This window comes from Cercospora beticola, chromosome 3 (genome assembly GCF_033473495.1).
Source record: "Cercospora beticola chromosome 3, complete sequence".
NCBI classification, from domain to species: Eukaryota; Fungi; Ascomycota; class Dothideomycetes; order Mycosphaerellales; family Mycosphaerellaceae; genus Cercospora; species Cercospora beticola.
Window position 1 is genome coordinate 1,375,521 of NC_088937.1, and position 21,589 is coordinate 1,397,109.

General features: G+C 54.5%; 7 protein-coding genes across 7 annotated transcripts; 4 read left to right on the top strand and 3 right to left on the bottom strand.

Annotated features, from left to right (window-relative positions):
* Positions 1-1,660: 1,660 nt before the first annotated feature.
* On the bottom strand, positions 1,661-3,067 carry RHO25_004495 (uncharacterized protein; the record flags this gene model as incomplete). The annotated part of the gene is made up of 5 exons (XM_023595416.2): positions 1,661-1,694; positions 1,753-2,195; positions 2,255-2,590; positions 2,743-2,896; positions 3,000-3,067. The coding sequence occupies 5 exons, from the start codon at positions 3,065-3,067 to the stop codon at positions 1,661-1,663; spliced, it is 1,035 nt and encodes a 344-aa protein (XP_023457777.1).
* Positions 3,068-4,093: 1,026 nt separating this feature from the next.
* Positions 4,094-5,927, top strand: RHO25_004496 (uncharacterized protein; the record flags this gene model as incomplete). The annotated part of the gene is made up of 2 exons (XM_023595417.2): positions 4,094-4,210; positions 4,266-5,927. The coding sequence occupies 2 exons, from the start codon at positions 4,094-4,096 to the stop codon at positions 5,925-5,927; spliced, it is 1,779 nt and encodes a 592-aa protein (XP_023457770.1).
* Positions 5,928-6,287: 360 nt separating this feature from the next.
* On the bottom strand, positions 6,288-9,099 carry YSH1 (endoribonuclease ysh1; the record flags this gene model as incomplete). Its single annotated transcript, XM_023595418.2, has 2 exons — positions 6,288-8,571; positions 8,846-9,099. The coding sequence occupies 2 exons, from the start codon at positions 9,097-9,099 to the stop codon at positions 6,288-6,290; spliced, it is 2,538 nt and encodes an 845-aa protein (XP_023457771.1).
* Positions 9,100-9,696: 597 nt separating this feature from the next.
* RHO25_004498 (uncharacterized protein) lies at positions 9,697-11,556 on the top strand (the record flags this gene model as incomplete). Its single annotated transcript, XM_023595419.2, has 1 exon — positions 9,697-11,556. The coding sequence occupies one exon, from the start codon at positions 9,697-9,699 to the stop codon at positions 11,554-11,556; it is 1,860 nt and encodes a 619-aa protein (XP_023456968.1).
* Positions 11,557-12,318: 762 nt separating this feature from the next.
* RHO25_004499 (uncharacterized protein) lies at positions 12,319-14,133 on the bottom strand (the record flags this gene model as incomplete). Its single annotated transcript, XM_023595420.2, has 1 exon — positions 12,319-14,133. The coding sequence occupies one exon, from the start codon at positions 14,131-14,133 to the stop codon at positions 12,319-12,321; it is 1,815 nt and encodes a 604-aa protein (XP_023456967.1).
* A 1,319-nt stretch (positions 14,134-15,452) lies between these two features.
* Positions 15,453-17,493, top strand: RHO25_004500 (uncharacterized protein; the record flags this gene model as incomplete). The annotated part of the gene is made up of 2 exons (XM_023595421.2): positions 15,453-17,036; positions 17,089-17,493. 2 exons carry the CDS (start codon positions 15,453-15,455, stop codon positions 17,491-17,493), a joined length of 1,989 nt encoding a protein of 662 aa, XP_023456970.1.
* Positions 17,494-18,392: 899 nt separating this feature from the next.
* On the top strand, positions 18,393-21,197 carry HSP98 (Heat shock protein hsp98; the record flags this gene model as incomplete). The annotated part of the gene is made up of 1 exon (XM_023595422.2): positions 18,393-21,197. The coding sequence occupies one exon, from the start codon at positions 18,393-18,395 to the stop codon at positions 21,195-21,197; it is 2,805 nt and encodes a 934-aa protein (XP_023456969.1).
* Positions 21,198-21,589: the final 392 nt, after the last annotated feature.

Consider the following 21,589-nt stretch of genomic DNA (forward strand, 5'->3'; position numbering starts at 1 on the left):
GCGCCGGCACCCCCAGCTCGACGCTCCCAGATTGCCGTGCCGTCGACGATCCTGGCAGGTGAGGCCAGGCCGGGTGATAGCGCCAGATTATTGGGGACGGGGCAGCCTTTGGGAGGTTTGCGCGCCGACGAGCTCGTCTCACGCTTGACATGGCATTAGACTTCCGGGTGCCAGGTCAGATGCGTGCTCCATGGGCTCCGCAAGCGTCGGCAGCAGCGCGTCGCGCGGACGGCAGCAGCAGCAGAGCAGCGCTGCACTCTGTGACGCTCGACGTCCGGCGCGCGACCTGCGAACGAACACATGCTGTCGTGGCGGCGGGTGAGCGATCGTGGCCACAAGGTTTTTGGCATCGCCGTGGACGCGCTCTAGCGCTGCATGTCGAGCCCTCGTACCTGCAGAAAGCGTTTGTTTGATCCCGGCTGCTGCCTCCGACTGGCTCTCTGCCGCGCTCCACCGTCCGCCATGCTGCGCCGGCCTGCAATTACTGGTCGCGCGTCTGGAGACCACACGCGATCCCCAGCGCCCAGCGCGGTATTCCTGGCATTTGGGCACACGTCCGCCCGGGCTCTGGGCAGAAATCTCAGCGTGCTGCCTCACGTGGGCCATGCCGTGTTTGGAATATGCGCCGATCACGAGAGGCCGGATGAAACGAGCAAACGTAGCCTGTGTGGTCAGCGTGAGGCTCCATGCGTGTCACCGGCCGGGTGCTCGCCGGCGGTGTCGGATACGCGCAATGTCGACTGACATGCACTTCTGGCTGCTGTGTGAATGAAACGAAACAGATCTCAATTCATGACTAAGACGGCCACACGAAACGATAGTTTCAGCACGCTAACACGATACAGTTTAGCCTCTGATCGGCGCTTTCGGCTGCGCATCGATGTCACAGCTCGCTGCAAGTCCAGACGTCGGCTGGGCAGCACAGCATATGTCTTCGGGCTTTTATGATCTGTCAAGGGCCTGCCCGAGCATGTCCATAGATGACCAGGTCCCCGCCGCATCATCCAGGCCGCAATCATCTGCTCCGCGCCTCGCCTCTGCTGCACCGCCTGCACTGCCACGATGAGGGCTCGGAACTGCACCTGTCTCGGATGAAACGAGTCGACGTGGTGGATACCTCTTCCAGCAGCCCGGTATGCAGTACTGTAGCGATTCGGCCAGGGATCTCAAACCGGCACATCGCACACTTCGACAGATTGTACCTTCGAGGAGCGCTTCCTCTGTGTGCGACACATGAGACCAACTCACGATATTAACCCGCCGGGATAACAGCTCTATGGCACATAGCGGCATTTTAGGATGCTGTGCAAGCGCCCTATATCTGGAGTATTAAGAGCAAGCCGAGCACGGATAATCGCTAGATATCCGTCTCCTTCCGTGTCGTGAGCACTGACGAATTTCGAATCGATGCCATGGAAGCGATCTGGTCGTGAAGGAAGCGGCGGGATTGAGGTACAGAGTGGCATCATCGAGACTGAAGAAAGACTTGGCCGCTTAAACGGGCGCCGAATTTTCCGCTCTCGCAATCTACGTTTTGTATATGCCAGACTCTTTGCATCTCACGTCGTGGAGGATGTGAGTGGTATGGGTATCACTTTTTGCGACAAAAATGTTGAAAGTTGTTGAAACGCCAGGCCTTTCTCTAATACACAATCAACGCTCAAGCGCCGTACGCCTGCTTGGGGAATGGATAACTGTAGTAGCGTCAGCGAAAGAGGCAAGCTATGACTGAGGTTCGGATTGGTAACGTACGCAGGTCCCAGCTCGCGCAGGCTCAGTGCCGCCAACCACTGGCCCATGTCGACGCAGGTCTCGAGCTTCTCGCCCTTCACAATGCCGGCCACGAAGCCTCCTGCGAAAGCATCACCGGCACCTGTCGTGTCAACAATTTCGTTCTTGTCGATGGAGTGGACGGGGTAGCTCTTTGCATCGCCTTCATCCTGAACGGCAACCACAGTCGGGTCGGTGCCCTGTGTGATGATCGCAACACGCTTCCGCTGTGTGTTCTTCTTTGGAAGGTTGGCGAGCGCCTTAGCGATGGTTGGGATGTCGTGGGTATTCAGGTCGTGCGAGTCGGCATATGCAATGGCTTCTGTCTCGTTGCCGACAACGTAATCCCAGTAGGGAGCGGTCTGGTCAAGAGGATCCTTGAAGAACTGGGCGATGAAAGGCGCCGAGAGCGAAAGGATGAAAGGCTGAGGCCGTTGTTAGCAACCAACGCTCGTACACGTGCCCTTTCGGTTCTGAAATTCACCTTGTCTGTCTTTGCAGCTTCCTCGGCAAGCTTCAAGACCGCTGGGACGCAAACCGTCAAGTGATAACCGCCAACAAAGTAGGCCTTGGCCTTCTCTGCCACTGCCCAGTTCTCTTCCAGATGCTCAATCTTGTAAGCGTTGGCTGCAGCAAGATCTGTAACCATGCTCCTGTTGTGGCCAGTGATGATGACACCACATCGACCGGTTGGCTCCTTCTCGTCGTAACGATATCTGACAGCAAGGCCAGCCTGCTTGTTTGCATCTTGCAGAATGTCTGCATACTTGTCCTTGCCAACGCAACCAAAGAAGACCACGGAGTCGGGCTTGAGCAGGTACTACGAGCGGAAGCCATTGTCAGTCTAAAGATCGTGGATATATCTTTCGGCACAGCCTCCCCACTTTATGAGGAACCTGGCCGACTTCTCTCAACGCATATCGGTTCAAGCCAGGTCCCCACTGATGGCATTTTCTGCTTGTATCAACCTACCTGAGCTCCTCTTGCTGTGTTCTGAGCTGCACCTCCTGCTAACAGCTTCGCATCGCGGTTCTTGATCAGCTCTTCGTAAAGTGTCAAGTGCTGCTTTTCAGCGAGGATCGCGTCGTTGGCCTTGAGACCATATTGCTGAAGAAGGGCGTCGTCACTGATTCCACACCGTCAGCAGAGTCGATGGAGCCACTCAGTCCCACGAGAGAAGATGCCCACTCGAGTGAGAATTTGACGAGCTCAAAAAAGTGAGGACTTACCCTTGGCCCTGGATGTCGAGAAGTGGGTTCTCAAGGGCGAGGAGCTCGTAGGCGTGATCGGAGGACATGATGACTGCGAGAAGATTGGTCCTTCAAAATTTTGGCACGAGTAGAGGGTGATGTCGAAGGTGTACCGGCGTCAATGGATTCGACGAGATTTTGGAAGCTGATCCAGGGTCATTGACATTGTCCCGCGAACCTGCCCCGCGTGTGGGTCCTACCGGCGTTTGCGTGCTCCGATACGAAGCGGTTATCGTGAAATGCGAAGACGGTGACCGAGAAGCCATGCTCCCTCCCACTATCACACCGAGCCCTCACTACTGGCCGCGAAGGACAGCAGTGTCAGCAATTCTGCTGGTCTCAGATGGCACATGAGCACTGGACGCGACAGCCAATTCCACACACCACGCGCCAACAGGGGAGACGACAGGCCTGCTCATTGCAACTCGACATCCGCGCTCACCTCTTCGTTGTGTGCAAGCATTCTCAAATGCATCACATCACAAAATCATCCATGCCGAGTGGCCGATGTCTGCCGCAGAACCACACGCCGTGATGTGCTCCACCATGTCTGCCTTCCGTTGTTCTTCCAAACACGCTGAGCACAAAACGTAGGTACGACTGACGCCTCTTGCGATTCGTGAACATGCGATCACCGAGAGCCTCTACCGTCTGCCGTCCGAGGAAGAATAACAATGCTCCCGCAGCATCACCTGCTGGGTCCCACACCTACCTCCTATCGTAAGTGGAGACTGACGACACTACGCCCAGTCGCAGCTTGGCGCAATGGCTTGACCTCAATAAAATCGATTCGGCTCCTAAGGACGACGACAGGTGAAGTGTCATACGCTGGGCTCGATACTTTTGCATCGACTCTTCCCAAAAAGGGCTTCTGACATGGATGCGGTCCCAGCTTCGCGCTCAATGTCCGCCCTGGCAGAGCCCAGCCTGAAGTTCACACGCTGTTACGCGTCACAAGACGACCAAGAGTCTCGGCTTCCAGGAGACGAGTGTGGACCACCGATGAAACCATTCACGCAGAAGACCAAATACTTTCGTCCTGTTCTGAATCCCCACTGGTCCATGTGAAAAGCATGAGGAGTGCTACGATTGTGGCCAACGCCTTGTGCATTTCTACCTGGGCTTCAACATTCTCCTTTGCCAGTGCAACTTCAAAAAAGGATGACCCTGGTCTCTTCCATTTCGTGACTGTAAATCAGACGAACTTGCTGTGTATTCCTCAATCATGTCACTGACAATCCCCAGAGACCAGATCTCAAGCCGCCAAGGTGGAAGGTCAACATCTATCATAAAGAGCTGCTCAGTCCAGGATACTGGTTTGTGGCCCCTCGAGAACCTCTTGGCGCCGAAGAAGTCGTTGGGCCTTGGGTCGGACCAGCGATCTATGATGGACGGGGTGAGCTGATCTGGAGCGGCGCCGCACTATTTCGCAATACGATGACCGATGATTTCCGCGTCAGTAACGTTGGCGGGCAGGATCTGATGACGGTCTTACATCAAGAGAAAGGTCAGGGAGTTGTTGTCCGCCCTTCGTATGGCGTGAGAAACGCCATTCGTTTTGGCGATCCGCGAGCGATCAATATTCACGAGTTTCATTTTGTGGACAACGGTGCTCGGGCTCTTATTATCAGAAGCAACAAGACGAGGGCAAGCACCGAAGACTCCCAATCTGTTGGGATAGCTGGAGGCTGTATCGCAGAGTTTGATGGTTTCGAAGAATTCGAGACCAGCACGTGGGAGTCCGTCTTCAGATGGAACTCTTTTGGTCGCATTGGGCTCAATGAAAGCTCCACAGATGACGGCACTGCTATCGAGACAAAATGCGACAGCGGTTGGGACTTCCTACACGCGAATTCCGTGGACAAGGATGATGCTGGAAATTACTATCTAAGCGCTCGCTTCACGGACACAGTCTACAAGATATCGCGGCTGGATGGAAACATCATATGGCGACTAGGAGGCAGCAGATCTGACTTCGATATGGCTGGTTTGAAGTTTTCCGGGCAGCACAGCGTGCGCATAATTGCCTCAAACCATACGCATACGGTTCTCTCCATTCTGGACAACGCAATCAAGGACGAGTTGCAACCGACTCATCCGTACTCCCGAGGACTCCTGCTTTCATTGCGTACAAATACGACGCCAACGACTGTTACGACGCTCGCTGAATATAGCCATCCGCATGGCGTTGGGGCGTATGCACACGCGCGAGGCAATCTCCAAATGCTCCGCGATGGCAACGTCTTCATTGGTTGGTCTAAGCAAGCAGTACACAGCGAACACACGAGCGACGGCAAGCTCATCATGGACGCACAATTGATTCCCGAGTGGCTCGGATCATATCGCAATTACAAGTTCCCCATGGTTGGCCGGCCACACGAGAGGATTGCTGTGGTCGCGCGAACTACTGAAGATGGTACAAATGTTTGGGTGTCTTGGAATGGCGCGACAGAAGTCACTCAGTGGAATTGCTATAAGAACGAGAGGGTTGCTTCTCAAGAGGTCAGGACACTGATTGCTTCAGCAAACAAGACAAGTTTTGAGACGCAGCTGCTAATTGGTGAGGCGGTGGCCAACATCACACTTGAAGCTGTGGCCAGAAATGGTACCGTCCTGGGCAACTCCGCATTTGTTCGAGTTAATCGTGCAGATCAATCGGGGGCCGGGCAGAGCAATGGCGACGCTGGGCGAGCAGAGAGTGCCATATTTTCTGCACGTCGTGTGAGTTGGCTTGTGCGACAGCATCCTTCGACGTTCGTTCTGGCCTTGGTCTTATCATTGCTGTTTATGCATGTGGCTCGGCGAGGGCGGCGTCTGCGTTGGTTGTCGTTCAGGAGTCTTGGGCAAATGAATAGAAGCCAGCCAGCCATGGTGGAAGGGGCATCTCGACAGAATTTGTACATTTGAAGAATTGTTCAAGACAGCATTTATCTACTGCGTCCATTCTATCACGCCACCAGCAATATTAGATTATTGTGTCACGGAGAGACCTGGGCAAAACATCCCGAAGGCACAACAGTGGGTCACTCCCCATGGACCGATGCCATAGACCTCGAAAAGTGACACCTGCGATGTTGTTGGCGGAGGCAAGAACGCGGCCATATGACCTTATTTTGTGGATTGCCATCACTGCAACCACGACGATATTCGTACAAAAATAGCTGTGGCGCTCAATCCCAATCACTGACTACTGCACGACTGCGAACCGATCGAACGCCCTGGCTCCTATGCCGGGCAAATCGCACTTTTCTTTTTATTCCCATCATACTACTGCCAAAGCGGAGCAACAGTCTCAACAGCACGCTCAACCACAGCGCGAACACGGTCTCCCAACGGCTTGACCGCGCACTCAACTTCCAACTTCTCGAGCCAGACTTTCGCGACGCTCTTATCGACTCGGATCTCCACTCCCGGTACAGGAATACCGATGGAGACCAATCGAGCTAGTTCCTGCTGCTGAAGCTTCTCCAGATCAATTTCCTCTGCCTCATTCTCGCCATTGGTCTCTGGCGTTACAATTTTCGGCTTGTTGATCGGGTTGACGGCCTCCTCACCAAATTGTGCCTCGAGGAACATGAAAAGTCTATTCAGCCGCTCCTCTGGAGTTAGGTTTGCGTGAAGATTTCTCTTGCCAGCGATTGCGCTGTTCCCTTGTGGCGCGCCGTGGTTGTGGCTATGAGGTTTTGAGCTCTGCTTGACTGCAGCGGGCGAACTCTCCACTGTCAGCAGAACGGCCATGACAGCATCTGCAATTGCATCGTTGGTGGCATTTCCTTCCCACTCAAGCTCCACGAGTCCGTTCTCTTGGCAAATGACACGCACGCATCCTCCCATGACTTCGAAAATTGTCGCGTGATGCGATGGAAGTTCTTCGTCGGCTTCCTCTTGTTTGCCATTCGCATTGACTTTCCCGTTCGCGCTATTGCGGGTGACGTCTATCGTGCCAAAGGTGCCCTCCAAGGCCCATTTAATCAGATCTGTAGAAGCAGAGGCCAGTGTCAATCGTTGTCGGCAGACGATTGTAGTTGTTGTGAGACCAGCGTATTCCTTCAAGTCCTCAGGTGCCATGAGTGAAAGCTTGAAATCATTCTGCACTAACACTCCAGAGATGACTTGACCCAGAGACGAAGTTTGATCAAACTCCGATTTGGGCTTCTTGACAGCACCTTCCGTCATGTCTTCGTCCTCGTCGCTTGTTGCAGATGGACTTGGTAACATTGTTGGGGGCTGAACAAGGGATGCTAGCCGACCAACAACTCGAGCGACCTTCTCTTGCCGGAAAGGTATTCGCACCTCCTCGCAGTTGGCTGGGGAGTAGACTTTCATCTTGCCGGTTCCTAACAGTCTAGACTTGAGCCTGTTCATATTGTGCTTCTCGCCATGGACAAGGATGACGACAGGAGCAGCGACTTCCTCGATGAACTCTCGATTCTCCTGGCCATCAACGTGGACGGCAAAGTTGAACTCTTGTACCGTGCACCTCCTCGGAATCTGCTGTCTTTCGCCGTCTGGCCCGCCCGCCTTTTTCCCCAACACATTGCCTGCCGAACGATCCATAGTCACGGCAGTGATGTGATCAGGCTCTAGCAGAAGATTCTTGGCCATTGTCCCCTCGACGCTGTATCCCGTGATAATGACACCGTTCTTCTGGTCCGGTGCCCAACGCTCGAGCAGTGCACGCGAAGGACCATTCTGCAACATTCCGGGCGAGGCCAGTACAACACTACCGCCAACATCCTCGAATCGGTCGACACCTTTGAGTGCACGAACGAATTGAAAGTCCCATGGTCCAGCAGTACCGCCCTCTCCGACCGAGGTGCCGGCGGCACTGGCTTGGAATTTGGACTTGATCCTGTCATTCATGTCGTCGACGTATGTCTGATACACAACCATAACCTTCCGGGCAAGACCAGAAGCGTAGTAGATTGGGAACTTTCGATACTCCTCATGCCTCTGCCAGTGGTCCTCCAAGATCAGAAGCAGTTCCTGGGTGTTACCAACAGCAGTTGTAGGCATCAGAACTCTACCGCCGCGGTTCAAGATTGTTGTTATTGACTTGATGAGCGCATTCTCACGCTCTTGCCGAGGAGTCCTGGTACTGATGCCAAAAGTCGACTCGGTAATGAGACAATCGATTTTGACATTTCGGGGCACGGCTGCTGGGATCAAGTGTCGATCATTCTCGCGAGAGTAGTCGCCCGTGAACAGAATGTTGAGCCCGGCGATCTCGATAAGGTACATGCAGGCGCCGAGGACGTGACCAGCAGGGTACGGAGTGAACCGAATGCCATTGTGCGAGTGAGTGGTGTGGAATGAGATGGTTTGTATCATGGGCAGGGTCGAGAGGATGTCTTGTTCGGTGTATAACTGGCTGACATAGCCGTCTGTGCCAGATGTGGATGAAGCTGGAGTATGCGTATTGTGCACACGCACAGCATCTTGGGTCGTCCATTTGTAGATTGCTTTGGTGGGGTGCGTCATATAGACCTTGCCAGCGAAGTTCGTCTTGGATAAGACATAGGGCAGAGAAGCGGAGTGGTCCTGGTGAAAGCTGGGGCAGCTCGTTAGCTTGCACTTCGACTCGCTATCTAGACATGCATATTGCGGGCAGACGGTGCAGGGGGGTGAGGGTCATAAGCAAAGAAAAGAAAGGGCAAGAGGTGGACAGCTGGCATACAATAGCTACAGAATCTACTCTGCTGCTGTAGGATTTGAGTAGTGAGCTCGACGAGATGCGACATCGTAACGCACTGACTTTCCTCCTTGGCCGCCAAGCCATGCGTCCGACTGTAGCCTCACTGTCCAATAAACTGGAATTCACTTACTGTGTGATTAAGAGCAAGTCGACGGTGCTCAGGTCGAACTCATCGTAGAAGGGCAGAGCGCCCAAGCCCTCGTAAGACGGATGAATGCCCGCATCCAGCATGACTGTCTTGCCCTTGTACTGTATGATGTGACAGGATCTGCCCACCTCGTTGCCGCCTCCAAGCGCGAGGAACATGAGCTCATCTGAGGGGTCTACAGGTTCTTCATCCTCCGGCGCCGCATTCATGGCCGAGTGCGCGCGTTTCGTCGCCATGGCCGCAGATCTCGTGCGCGACGCGCAGCGGCGGAAGGGAGGCGGGTGTTGTCAGCCTGTAACAGTGGCGGCGAGCGCGTCACTTGCAGCGGCGCGTACAAAACGATGCGCTCAGGGCCGCAGCCGTCAGTGAGGTGATGAATGTTGATATGATAAGGTGAGGTGGAAGTTCGAGTGAGAAGCTGTGTGGAGAGCCGCATGGGTGAATGCAGCTTTCTCGGCAGTGCCCGGCCGCGCCGCCGCTCAGAGTCAACTCTGCGCACGCTTCTACCGTAACATCGACACGCCAGCAGCACGAATCCGCCTACACCCACCACCGCCGACCGCGCACCGCCCCATCGCGACCGTCCGACGACCCGAGCGCATCTTTTATCGAACGGCGCCGACGAGCAGCGAGCATCTGATGAGAGCAGCAGGAGCAGACGGCCACTGAGGAGGCGTCACCTCGCGTGAGGGAGACAGGACAGGACAGGACTACGACGGCCGCAGCCTGTGCTCCGTCGTGCTTGGCCCCAATCGCCAGTCGCATCCGCCGCGTCTCCTCGCATCGCCAGAGCGCAGGCGACATCCATTTGTGCCAGTTGAGGCGTCGCCGCGATGGCCTATCCGATGCAACCCCAGGCCCCCAAGCAGCCGCCGAACCCATACCCACCCTACGGAGCTCCGCCATCTGCCTCTCCTCCCGCCCAGTCCGCATTCGCCCCGCCTGCTAAGCGACAGCGCCTGTCTCCAGATCCTAGGTCGCCCGCTGGCAACAGTCCGGTGTATGCGCAGTCGCCCGTGTACGGAAATTATGGCCATTCGCCGGTGCAGTCTCCATATGCGCAGCAATATGCATCGCCGCAGGGCTCCTTCAATACGCCCCAGCAGTATTCACCGCCAGCCGGCCAGTGGTCAGCTTCACAGCAACAGCAGTCGCAGTACCAGTCCATCCAGCAGCGGCCGACCCAGATTAGCCCGCCTCCGCCGTCTAGCTCACATCTGATGCCCCCTCCACCCCGACCCAAGGAGGACAAAGATGAGAAGATCGGAGTCGATGATATTGGGGACAGTCTATTCGGCAGCGGCATTAATTTGAAGGACGAGGAGAACTATCTGCACAACACATGGCACAATCGTCATGCGCAGAATGAAAGCTTTCAGACGAATAATTCTACGTCATTCGGCTCAAATGGCTCGAGCGGGAACAATAGCTACGGGTACTTAACCCAAGGCACATCATTTGGCAGCCAAGGGCAGAATGGCGCCTTCGCAGGAACTACCGGCCGGCCACTGTCGCAGGAGGATATCGAGAGCGAAGCACGGAGGAAGCGAGAGCAGGCGGCTAGAAGACAGGCAGAGCAACAGTCCCATCACTTGAACAACCAGTTCCTGTCGGGAAATTGCGTGAGGAAGCGAATGCACCAGCGAGCGATGGAGAATGGTGTGAAACTCGACATTAATGGCGTGTACGTCCGGAATCCGGAACCGCAGCAACAGCCCCAGGTCATGGTGAACGGTGACGGCACGACAGGAATCGCTGTCGTGAAGACTAAGCCGGAAGCCATGATCGAATCGGGTGTTCCATATGAGCACATGCTTACGCTTCTGAGTCTGGCCGCACAGGAGCGCATGCGAGGAGTGGTAGACGAGGCGTACGCTCTGGCACGTGCCCGACGATATGGTGATCATGGTAGAGTAATTCCTGCCGATTTTGCAAGCATCTCCACTGGGCTGGGAAAGCAGAGTCACGAAACCATCGTCCCGGATAGTGTGACCGGTTCGCAATGGGACCGACCTGCGGAAACGCCTCTAGAAGAGAACAACGGCGATGCACAGGTTAATGGGCTAAAGTCTACACCATCACCAGGACCAGTGCAGACTGTTGCATATCAGGGGAGCTTGCATCTCAAGCTACGTGAAATCGCAGCGAAAGACGCGCAAGCAGAGAAAGAACGTCTGAAGAAACGCGAGGCTCGCAAGCGCAAGGCTGAGTCGGGTGAGGGCGCAACTCCCATGGACATTGCTCCTGATACACCCACCGAGGCAGTTGCCCCAGCCGCGCCTAAGATCAGCAAAAAAGAACAGAACAAGAAAGCAAAGGAACAGACGGCCACTACCGTAGCAGCGGCCTTGACTCAATCAAATCAGACGGCTGCCATGATGGCTCTTGGAGGCAAGAAGAACAGGTACTCGTGGATGAACAAACCAGACAGCAAGGATGGGACCACCAACCGCTTCGCCAAGCCTGCCAGTGGAACATCGACACCAAAGCCCCAGTCTGGGCCGCAAAATGGTCCTGCTGAGGCTAAAAAGGTCGAAGAAAAGAAGGCACCCCAGTGGGGCGAATGGCGCGAAGATGATGTCCATGGCAAAGGCGTTGAGCTTCGCGACCTCATCCTCATTCTGGACCGCGACGGCAAGGACAAGCGGACGTTGGCCAAGGCGTTGATGAAACTACCCATCGACTCCAAGTAGGGCTTTCCGAGTCGACTCCGGCGAAGCCTTGGGCGCAAGCCTGTCAGAGCAGCCAGCGGAAGACTCCTTACAGCTTGATGCAGCGGCTGCGTCTCACCTGTTGCCCCTGATACGCCAAGATTGATTCATGGAATATGATGCTCGAGCCCTGGCCTTTGACATCAGGACGCCGACTACGAGGACTTGTAAAGGGTTGGTCACGAGCTTTCAGATGTCCTTTGTTCTCATGACTCTTTTGAAGTTTCTAGCGAGGCGTTGAGGATGGGTGGGATGAAAAGCAGAAAGACTGCTTATGGAGCACAGAGGCTCTTTGTATCTACACTTCGAGACGTTGTCCAAATATTACTTCAACTCCTGAGATGACTGAATGTTGGGAGTCCATGGCACAATTGAATTATGCCATGCTTGAGGTATACGACTGAAAAATGCAAAAAGCGAAACGAAAATACTTCGAGAAACATATAAATTGGTAATACTAGGTGCTCGCTAACCGAAAGATCTATGTCTTACAATAGTACAGTCCACTCCTTCAACGCCACGCCAGTAGTCAGACAGAGGATTCGTAACTTCGTGCTTACAGCGCACAGCACTGTCGTATGCTTCATCGCCTTTCTGTTTTCCGGCCGTCGCATTCACAGTTGCTTATCAAACAAAACGCCGCAGCAAATGCTTGTACCTGTGCCAAAAAGTAGGTGTAATCAGGTTCCCTCTGCACAGCCTCTTTGGATCCTAAATGATGCATACTCAAACAGTTCAGCTCCATCAATTGTTCAGAACAGCCCATTCCAAGACCTCGAGCGCCATGAGCACAAGCAGAAGCGTGCTTGGGAAGATGACGACCACGTAGCTTGCCACGAGCAGACTTGACATCGCACCCATGAAGACATTGTTCAATTGGCAAATTTGAGCCAATTGCAATGCTGAAGGTGCACCTGTGAGCAAAAAGCACACAATGATGAAGATCGGGTCGTCGAGAATCGACACCGGCACAAATTTTGCTGTCAACGCCAAAACGGGAGCCATGATGATCACTGGCATGACCATTCTGCTCAGGAGCGAAGCATAAAGCAGCTTCCGTTCTTCTTTCTTCTCCTCGGGTGTGCTTGCCAGCTGGTCCTGTGGGAGGGTCGATCGAGCGAGATTTGCGCCCAAGACGACCAGAATCAACGGAACGGCCACGTTACCGCTCTGTTGAATAGCACGGGTAACAGAATTGCGGATCAAGGTACCGTCGTGGAAGAAGAGATCCTGCAACTTAGGAATGCTGGCCACAATTAGTGCAGCCAACATTGCCCAGAGTGGAGGATTCATTTGCCTCCATACGCCGGCCCAGAACTTGCTGTTGTAGTAGTGGAACGTCTTCAAGACCTTCTGCATTGGAGTGGGAAGAGCGCGGAAGAGGTTGGTGAAGAATCTTCCGACTGTGGCCCAAAATCGCCTGGCGTAGAGTACAATGGTGTTCTGAACACGGTACAGCGGAGCCTTCCATCCGCCAGACTCATCTGCTGCAGAACGCGAAGATTGTGTTCTCGAAAATTGCGGAAACTGGGTGATGGAGTTGGTCGACACGGAACGAATGCTATCGGCATCTTCACCTCGATTGCGGCGAGGCAGTTTTCGGGGCTCGGTGCTTATGTCGTTGCCATTTGCCGGCGCGGCAGGTACGATTTCGTGTCGCAGGTCTTCGCGCGAAGCTGTCAAGGATGAGCTGGGCGTGCTCTCAGAAGCACTGTTGAAACCAGAATCGCTGCCTCCGATCCCCTTGATCACATTGTCGTGCTCGTCGGTCCAGGGTCCATCCTCAATCAATCGATCTCTCTCTTCATCGTCATCTCCTCGCTCAGATGGAGTGTATGCGTGAGCTGGCTTGAGCAGCACACTGTATCCCCATGTCCATCGTAGAAGCTGGCCCAATTGTTGAAAAATCAACAGATACAGGATGCCTCTTGCTCCCACTTCATTGTCATTGTCACCCGGTATCCGATCCCAGTGTAAGCCGCTGATAGTCTTGCTCAGACTGAGCACCAGGGATATGGGCAACGAGTTGGAATTGCCAAAGACGCCCATTGCCAGCACAAAGTTCTTCTGCATCTTCTTATCCTTCTTTCCAAAGCCAAAGAGGCGAGCCATTATCTGTGCCGATATGTACGACACTAATGTCTGTACCACGAAAATGAACGGAATGACGGCGAGGTCCGCAAGCTTATCGGCATTTAGCTGACTTGCCAGTTTGGTGAAGATGAGGCATGGTGTAAAGACCATGGTGTTCAGCTCGGCCAAGAATTTCTGACTGTTGGCATCGAACATGCCCGTAATTGCCACCAGGTATCCGGGTAGGGCGACAAATACGACTTCCAGCACTGCTTCTGACACCAGGCCGGCCAAGTGCAGGAAGTTGGGATGCGACTCATGGGCGGTGGATGTGATGGCGTCCATGGTGATGTTGGCAGCAGCGTCCCATATCGGATAGCTCGCTGGCATCGATTGGTCCGTCACTGTGCGCCGTTGCTTGAAGGCGACAAGAGAAGCGCTGGCGAGTTCGCGCAATCGGAAGGATTTGGGAGTGTCGAAGAGCATGGCGGGCGACGGTCAATAGGGCGGCTGGCTGTGGGTCGGATGGGCGGCGGCGAGCCGGAGTGGCTTTGTGCGGTGTGCGCGCGCTGCTTTGTCCTCACGAAGATGAGGCAATGGGCGAGAAAGCGAGCGTGAAGACGTGTAGCGGCAGCTGGCGCTAACTAGGAAGCTTCGAAAGTGTTCCCGGCACGCTTCACGCGGCCCACGTGGCGGTGGTCGACATGTTCAACAGGATGTAGGCGGGCAATGGGGCAGGTAGATGGCAGAAGTAGTCGGGGGAGGAGGAGAGGGCGGATTCGGAGAATGTCGCTGGGTGCAGGGCGGTGTTGTCGCAGTCTAGTCGCGCTTGGCTTCATCACCTCATGGTCTTGGCTGCTTGCCCCAACCCTGCTTGAGGTGCACATCTGCAGACCACAGGCAAAAGTTTAAACGATGCTCGCGCCTCACCTCGCTGCCGCGCCTTTCCACGTTGCCGGTACAGTATTTAACCTTAGGCCGCGAGCCCCAGCCAGACCCAACTGTTCCACACATGTGTTGATGACCTCTTTCTTGTCTGCAATATCGTCCCATTCACTCATGCATGGCCTGAAAGACACTGCGCCCTCTGCTCCGTTTATTGTCGGACATATGGCGGCGAGTGGCTCCCACAATCAGCTGCCTATCAGAAGCTGTGTGACGAGTAGCGACCCAGCGTTATCGCTGTGCTGTCCATCATGATGGCCATCCGCATCAGTGGACTGTGCCAAGCGGTGATGCAAATGCTCCAGCGAGCACTGGCGCTACAGTAGTCCATGTTTCCACGCTGAGCCGATGCTGTGCTGCAATGCGATCAATGGCGCGCACAGGCAAGCCACAGCGGAAGCAGTCTCGAATACTTCATCAACGCCCGGCTCTTTTGCACGCGGGAATGTGCGATGCAGGCCTGCGTTGCGCAACTATGATGACTTGCTTTCGCGCTCGCACCGCCCTGTTTCCCCCGCTCGTCTCTGCCTTCCGCTCCGGAGTGTCGATGTCCTCGGCTCCATTTCCGTTCCGCCATCGAAGTCTACATGTACTTTCCACTGCACCTGTGAACACAAATCCTATTCCCTCTGCGCCACACTGCCGATCGTGGCTCTGATCCGTATCCCGCCAAATCGCACGCACGCGTGAACAACCTTCGTCTGCGTGTCCCTACCCAGCACCACCGCCGCTGCTGTTGAGCGGGCCACGGCTGCCTGACGCCTGCAGAGCCTGCGACCGGAGCGCATCCACCTCCGCCCGCCAACCGTCACGATCATCGAGAACCGCGTGGGCTCCGCAGCCAACCAACCACATTGACCATGTCGTCAGAACCAGAGTCACCACTCAACTCTCCCTCGCCGCCCACCTCGCCCGATGAGCTCAACTCTCCGCTCACCAGTCCTGACCCAACACGAGTGACCTCGCCAACAGTGCAACGGATGCAGTCGGACACGAGCGTGCCGTCCAGCATGGCCAACATGACTGCTTCTTCCACCGCGCGGGGCCAGCTGGACGCAGCACGTAGACCGGCGGGAGCGACATTCGCGAGAGGGAATCCACCTACCATGAATCCTGATATTGCCGCGCGTATGAAAGCCTTCACGCTCAATAGGCAAGGCCCAGCTACGCCGCAGCCCGATCGCAGCCCCATCAGTCCGCCTTCGGCTGGTCAAGCAACCCCGGGAGGATTTCCCTCGAACTTCAGACTACCGCCTGGAATGCAACGACCCTCTCCAGCACCAATGCACTCCTCGCCTGCCGTCACGGGAGCTAGTAAGCCCATGTCTCTGGCTGAGAAGCGAGGTTTGAAGCTGCCTGGAGGCCTACCTGGCTCTGGTCCTGCTCCTGGCGGTCCAGGTGCTCCTGCCGGCAGGCAAAGGCCACCAGGAATGACCCTCTCTAGCATGGGTGGTGGTGCTCCGAATGGTGACGCTTCTGGTCAGCAACCCGCGAAGCCCGAGACCGCTATGGATAAATATGCGGATATGATCGACACCAAGACTGGAGCGCTCAGGTTCAAGGGAAAGGCAACGGTGCACGGTGGGGGCATTGACTTCACGTCAGGCAAAAGCTTTAGCATCAGTCTGGATGAGGTGGACACCCTTGATGAGCTCGGGAAAGGCAATTATGGTACGGTCTACAAAGTGCGACATGCAAGACCGAAATTCAGAAAGACTGGCCAAGGGCTGGCAGGCAACAAAGCTCGTGGACCCCTCACAGAAGAAGAGCAAACTCCAACATCGCCTACACGGCCCAGTAACGCCAGTACGACTCCCACCAACGCTACAGCTCAGCAAGCGTATGGAAGAGGCGGGACAACTGGCATCGTCATGGCTATGAAGGAAATGCGTCTCGAACTGGACGATGCAAAATTCCAGTCTATCATCATGGAATTGGACATCTTGCATCGATGCGTTTCACCCTATATCGTGGATTTCTATGGCGCCTTTTTCCAGGAAGGTGCTGTATACATATGTATGGAATTCATGGACGGCGGCAGTTGCGACAAAATATATGGAGATGGTGTTCCGGAGGGTGTATTGAGAAAGATCACGTACTGTACGACGCTCGGCCTGAAATCGCTCAAAGAAGAACACAACATTATCCATCGCGATGTGAAACCTACGAACATCCTTATGAACACGAGAGGACAGGTCAAAATCTGCGACTTTGGCGTGAGCGGGAACTTGGTGGCGAGTATAGCCAAGACGAATATTGGTTGCCAGTCCTACATGGCACCGGAGAGAATATCAAGTGGTGGCGGCGGCGCGCCAGGAGGCGCTGTCGGAACATACAGTGTGCAGTCTGACATCTGGTCACTGGGTTTGACGATCATTGAGTGTGCTCTGGGACGATACCCGTATCCACCAGAGACGTACGACAACATTTTCTCGCAACTCGCTGTAAGTATCAGGGGCTTCACAAGAAGGGTGACACGACTGACAATTAACACAGGCAATTGTGGATGGTGAACCACCTGACCTGCCTGCAGACACCTTTTCGGAGGCTGCACGAGATTTCGTGGCAGGCTGTTTGAACAAGATTCCCAATCTCCGTCCGACATATCCTATGCTCCTACAACACGCCTGGCTGGCTCCTCTTGTGAAGCCTGAGACCATTACAGAAGAAGATGAAGATGCGGAAGCGGCTGCAGAAGCGGCGGCGGCAGCTGGCGAAGATGTTCCCGAGCCAAGCTCCCAGCTTTCGAGTGTACCTGCGGAGGACGACGGTGGCTTCGTCGATCGCGAAGTGGGCGAATGGGTGATTGATGCATTACGGAAGAAGAAAGAGGGCACGCTGGGGCAGCACGCCAAACCTGCTCTTCACGCCGCACCTCTGGACGCAACTGCCAGCCGGTAGTGCGAGCCTGAGCAGTGAAGACTAACGGCAGTTGTTCTGTTTTGATTCTCTTTTCTGCATCCATGATTGTTCCAAGTTCAGCGGAAAGGACGCTGGTTCGTTGCGAGTACGCAATTTGGTTTTGTTAGAGTCGATATTACATGGCAGAAAGCGATACAGTAGCATGGGATGGCATGGCGGGCAGATGGCTGGGTGATGCGTATGTATAGATGGGATATCTGGGCAGCCTGCGAAGACACAGTGTAGAAGAACAAACAATAAAGAGACCTGAGATGAAGGGAAGCATTTCGCGAAGCAATCTCATACTGGGTTTTAACATGGCTCGCATAATTCGTCTTCATCCCAAATATTCAGCGAGCAAGGAGTCCATTCGCTTGTTCTGTGACTGTACAATATCGCTGGCTGACCGTATCGTGAGTCCTACTCCATAAACACAACACAATCATGCCAGCATGCGTCGATAGAGTGCTTCCGAATTCCGACAAGCATGAGTCTCTCGCCAGTAAGGTGTTGTCATGGCGTGAGCATGTCGTTGTGTATGGAGACACAACGGAGGGGACCTGCAGTGCTCTGCGGGTTCACGTCATGCTTAGTCATGCACGTGGGGCTCGATTTCCAGGTTCGAGGGCGTGGAAGTTGCTGGCGGATTCTCCATACGTCGGGCACGAACCCGCCAGCATCGTCCAGTAGGATTGAGCAACTTCCACGTCTTTGGGCCGAAAGGCATATCTTTGCATCCTCTGTGACTGTTCCCATCCCATCTTTCAACTTTTGCCCGAGCACACACGGAACGTAGACTCACACTGCTGCGAGCTCACAAGAGCAATACTCGATACTCGAGACCTTCGATTCTCCTACACCACTTCTGACTTCCTGGTTTTCAACACACTACCGCCAACATGGCGAGCAACATGTCCTTTACAGATCGTGCGACCCAAGCGTTAGCAGAGGCACAGGATCTAGCACAACAATACCAACATTCGCAATTAATGCCTCTGCATCTTGCAGTTGCACTCATCGACCCGCAACCAGACCAGTCGAAAGACCAGCAAACAAACAACTCACACGCATCACATGCTGCCAGCTCAGCACCTTTGTTCAAACAGGTCATTGAGCGGGCACATGGTGATCCACAATTGGCTGAGCGAGCACTGAAAAAGTCTCTGGTACGGATACCCTCACAGGACCCGCCGCCAGAGAATATCAGCGTAGCGCCAGCTTTCTCGAAAGTCTTACGGAGCGCGAACGAGCTTTCAAAAACACAAAAAGACTCCTACATCGCTGTCGACCACTTAATACAATGTCTGGTGCAAGACACAACGATACAGAAATGTCTCGCCGAAGCGAACATCCCCAACACCAAGCTTGTCGACCAAGCCATTCAACAAATTCGAGGAACGAAGCGAGTTGACAGCAAGACTGCAGATGCTGAGGAGGAAAACGAAAACTTGAAGAAGTTCACAATCGACATGACGGCAATGGCACGCGACGGCAAGATTGATCCTGTCATTGGCCGTGAAGAGGAAATCAGACGAGTGATTCGGATCCTCTCGCGAAGGACGAAGAACAACCCAGTACTTATTGGCGAGCCTGGTGTCGGCAAAACAACAGTCGTCGAAGGTCTGGCACGCCGAATTGTCGATGCCGATGTGCCAGCAGGACTTGCAGCCTGCAAGCTCCTCTCGCTCGATGTTGGTGCGCTTGTCGCCGGGTCTAAGTACCGTGGTGAGTTCGAAGAGCGCATGAAGGGTGTTCTGAAAGAGATCGAGGATAGCAAGGAGATGATTGTCCTTTTCGTGGACGAGATCCATCTGCTCATGGGAGCTGGTAGCTCAGGCGAGGGTGGTATGGATGCGGCAAACCTGCTCAAACCTATGCTTGCTCGAGGACAACTTCACTGCATTGGTGCCACGACACTCGCCGAATACCGAAAATACATTGAAAAGGATCAGGCGTTCGAGCGTCGTTTCCAACAAGTTATGGTCAAGGAACCCTCAGTGGCCGAGACAATCTCCATCCTGCGTGGCCTCAAGGAGAAATACGAAGTGCATCACGGTGTCACGATCCAGGATGGTGCAATCATAGCTGCGGCCACATTGGCAGCTCGCTACCTCACTCAACGCAGACTGCCCGACTCAGCTGTCGACTTGGTCGATGAAGCTGCAGCCGCGGTCCGCGTAGAACGCGAGTCTCAACCCGAGGTTCTCGACAACATGGAGCGTAAACTGCGCCAGCTGGAAATCGAGATCCACGCACTTGATCGCGAAAAGGATGAAGCGTCACAATCACGCTTGAGGGAGGCTCGAGCCGAGAAGGCCAACATTGAAGAAGAGCTCAAGCCACTTCGCGAAATGTACGAAACCGAAAAGAAGCGATCAAAGGAGATTCAAGAACAAAAGATCAAACTTGACTCGCTTCGCAACAAGCTCGAGGAGGCCGAACGAACACGGGACCTGCAATCTGCTTCGGACATCAAATTCTATGCCATTCCAGACACTGAGAAGCGCATCCGAGAGCTGGAGGCACAGAAGAAGCAAGCAGAGGAAGAGGAGGCTGCTCGTCGCGGCGCGGCTGGCGATACTAATGCTCTTGTTGCCGACGCAGTGGGACCGGATCAGATCAACGAAATCGTCGGGCGCTGGACGGGCATTCCAGTCACGAGACTTCGAACCACCGAGAAAGAGAAGCTCCTACACATGGAAAAGGTTCTGGGCGACCAAGTGGTCGGCCAGAAGGAGGCAGTCACGTCCGTTGCGAACGCCATTCGATTGCAACGCTCTGGTCTCGCCAATCCTGGTCAGCCGCCGTCATTCCTCTTCTGTGGTCCCTCCGGTACAGGCAAGACGTTGCTCACAAAGGCCCTGGCGGAATTCCTGTTCGACGACCCCAAGTCCATGATTCGATTCGACATGTCCGAATATCAAGAACGACACTCGCTCTCACGCATGATCGGCGCACCTCCAGGATATGTCGGACATGATGCAGGCGGTCAACTCACGGAGGCTCTTCGTCGCAGACCATTCAGCATTCTTCTCTTTGACGAGGTCGAAAAGGCCGCCAAGGAAGTCCTCACCGTCCTCCTGCAGCTCATGGACGATGGTCGTATCACCGATGGCCAAGGACGCATCATCGACGCCAAGAACTGTATCGTCGTGATGACATCCAACTTGGGTGCTGAGTACCTGGCTCGACCGAATGCAGCTGATGGCAAAATTGATCCAACGACCAAGGAGCTTGTCATGACAGCCTTGAGAAACTACTTCCTACCAGAGTTCCTCAATCGTATCTCCAGCATCGTCATCTTTAACCGCCTCACTAAGAGGGAGATTCGCAGGATTGTCGATGTCAGATTACAGGAGATTCAAAAGCGGCTGCAGACCAATGGTCGCAACGTGCGCATCGACTTGTCGGACGAAGTCAAAGACTACCTTGGAGCGGCAGGATATTCACCCGCCTACGGTGCCAGGCCGCTCGCGCGACTCATCGAGAAGGAGGTCCTCAACCGGCTGGCCGTGCTTATCCTTCGTGGCTCAATCAGGGATGGCGAAACTGCGCGAGTGGAGCTTGAAGATGGACACATTGTCGTCCTCCCCAACCACGGCGAGAGTGAGGCTTCTGAAGACGAAGAGATGTGGGATAGTGAAGACGATGCCGTTCAAGAGCTAACGAACGGCGATGGGGAGATGGATTTATACGATGACTAAAGCATTGCATGAGTGAGGACGGATAAAAGGCGTTGGCTGAACTGAACAGCGTTCTAGCGATGGGTTTCATGGAATACGGTTAACGAATTATGGTAATGGCAACGCACCTAGTAGATAGACCATCGAAAGTATGAATTGATGCTTTACTTCCAGCGAATGTGCCGAGTTACAAGTTTCGCGCCTATGATCATAGTGTCTCAGATATGCATCGAGTAGACATGGGACTCTCGTGGCCTTTGAGCCTGGGCGAACCATTGCTTAGTGCGAACATGTTGATTGAACGGTAGTTTGTGCAAAGGAACAATGGCAAGCGGCGGACAGCGACACGTTGCGCGAAGGGTGCGTGCGTGGGTGTTGCGCAAGCACCACACGACGACGGCCCAGAATAGCAA